Source organism: Galeopterus variegatus, unplaced genomic scaffold (genome assembly GCF_000696425.1).
Source record: "Galeopterus variegatus unplaced genomic scaffold, G_variegatus-3.0.2 Scaffold1691, whole genome shotgun sequence".
NCBI classification, from domain to species: Eukaryota; Metazoa; Chordata; class Mammalia; order Dermoptera; family Cynocephalidae; genus Galeopterus; species Galeopterus variegatus.
In genome coordinates, this window is record NW_007727802.1 from 332,018 (window position 1) to 334,433 (window position 2,416).

General features: G+C 50.0%; 1 protein-coding gene across 1 annotated transcript in view; it reads right to left on the minus strand.

Moving 5' to 3' along the window:
* The window catches only part of CCAR1 (cell division cycle and apoptosis regulator 1), a 65,915-nt gene extending 64,246 nt beyond the window's left edge, over positions 1-1,669 (minus strand). Inside the window, exons 1-2 of the mRNA XM_008578477.1 lie at positions 1,476-1,669; positions 304-425 (exon numbers count right to left, since the gene is read on the minus strand). Of these exons, the coding sequence (XP_008576699.1) occupies positions 304-376 (73 nt within the window). The 5' untranslated portion in view covers positions 377-425; positions 1,476-1,669. The remainder of the gene's footprint in view (positions 1-303; positions 426-1,475) is intronic.
* Between the last annotated feature and the right edge of the window lie 747 nt (positions 1,670-2,416).

Below are 2,416 nucleotides of genomic sequence, written 5' to 3' on the forward strand. Positions count from 1 at the left end.
GGTACGGGGGCAACACTGAGGGTTGCGATCCGTTGCCGGACACGGAAAAAGACAAAAGACAAAAAAAAAAAAAAAAAGTTAATCAATTTAAAGTACTTAAAAACTATTAAACTATCCCAACTGCTGTAAAAAACAGCTTTTTTGCTGGTTAACCTATGAATTTTTAAAAGGAGCTTCACAGATAAACTTAAAGAATACATCATTTGCAAGCATTTAACATATCACACGTAGCCTAATTCACATGGTTTTAACAGGTCCCCCCCACCCCCACATATTTACAGTACATGTGTTCAGTTGCCTGACCTGGCTGTGATACCGCAGTGGCTGTAAACTGAGTAGCCCATGGCGGATTCTTCTGTCCTCCAAACTGAGCCATGATGCAAGGGGAAAAAAACCTTCGCTTGTTTGTCTTCTATAGCAGCGATCTATTAAGAAAGGATCCACATTTTAAAGTTCAACCAAACTACAAATATCACAAAAGGATATTTTAAAGAAATGTTTACTGTATCAAGGACAACATATAACTAAGTAGAAATAACGACTGGAGTAGAAAGAGAACAAATGAACATATGAAAACCATTTTACATTAAGTAGATCACCAAAAGTACTCTATTTTAAAAGAAAACATTAGGTAGACTTACAAGCAAGGCACTTCTTTCTACGACTACGAACTGTCACATTTAGACGGAAGGCTATCTGCTGTACCTAACGAATTGTTTGCGGAAAGTAGTTCACAACTTTATATTCACAGGAAATACAGCCTGCGTGTTTCTTTCGGCAAAAGGTTGGGAAGTGAGGCCAGAGCAGTAGTGAAACCAATAACGGAAACTGGGACGAGACCCCGAATAAAGATATTTAATAAGATCATTTAAATAACAAACATCTTTACTTTCTCGAGGGGGGAAGGAACCGAGGGCTTCTTTTCCCTCCGTGCCTCGAGGGGAAAGGCAGTTGAGATAACGGATGCCTCTTAAAGAACCACCGCGAAGACCCCTCCCCCGAAAGTCCGGCGTGACAAGGCGCAGACCTTCGCCCGCGCCCCGGCTCCCGCCGCCGCGACTCGGCAGGGCCAGAGCTCTGCCATCCTTCTTCCTCCGGCCTCAGCTCCTCGCGGGCCGCAGACCCCCTAACGAGGAATCTACCGCCCCACGACACCAGATGAAGCGCCAACAGGGGGATACTGAGAGCCCTGGTCCCCTTAAAGCCCGGGCGGGACGGAGAAAGCCTCCATCCCCAACACCCAGACAGCCGCGCGCAGCCCCGATGCTCCAGGCCGGATGCCGGGAAGCTAAAACTGCAGTAGCTCGGAAACTAGAGGGGCAACCCCGCCGGGACGAGGCCGAGAAGCTCTGGGGACACCCAAGGGCCTCGGGGGAAAAGCGCGGTGGTGGGGGAGGGGCCGGCCGCGCGGGGCCTGCTCCGGCCGGCACAAAAGGGACCGCGTCCCTCCCGCCCTAGTCCCACGAGAGCCCCACCGTCGCCGGACCGCGGCCGCCGTGCTACCAAAACGTCCGTCCCCGGTCCCTCCGCGGATCCGATAGGATGTTAAGAATCCCGGCTTGGCTGCCTGCCGTTCCAGCCGCACGGACCAGACCTTCACCTGAGTCGGGTCCCGGTTAACACCGAAGCCATTTCAAACCCGTCAGCCTCAGGCGCATGCGCCAACTTCCCCCTCTTTCTCCACGCCACTTCTCTCCTCCCCATCTCCCGGAGGAACGGCGATTACGGGTTGACGTCCTACGTGCGCGCGCCCCGGCCCACTCTCAGTACGCTGGCCGCGGTCCCTACGCGACTAGAACGAGAGCGCGCCTGAGAAGGGTTGCCTTGGCTTCACTTAACTCTGAGCTGGCTACGTCTTTGCGCAGGCTCTGGGAGAAAGGATTTATGAGGGTGGGAAGGCGAAAAGGACGGTCACGTGATCCCATGGGGCTGCCGCCATTTTGTTTTTTCTTTTTTTTTTTTCCCCCTAGTTAAATTACTTGGGAGAATGGATATATCCTGTAACATATTCTCAACTTTTTTGAAAAATTGGGATAAAATTCGCTTATTCAGTTCACTGTTTAAAATATTTTAGGGCTGTCCGGTTAGTTCAGTTGGTTAGAATGCAGTGGTGGTAACACCAACGTCAAGGGTTGGGATCCCTGGCCAGCCACCTAAATAAAGAAATAAAAATAAAATATTTTAAAGTGTACAATTCAGTGGCTTTTTGTATACTCATATTCATAGGGTTGTGCAACCATCAGCATGACTACTACCAGAACTTTTCATCACCTGAGAAGGAAACCTGTAACTATTAACCAGTAACACTCTAATGCCTGACTTTTTTTTTGTCTTTTTTCGTGACCGGCAACGGGATCGCAACCCTCGGTGTTGCGACCGCACCTCGCCCAGCCAGTGAGCCACCGGTCTGTATGTG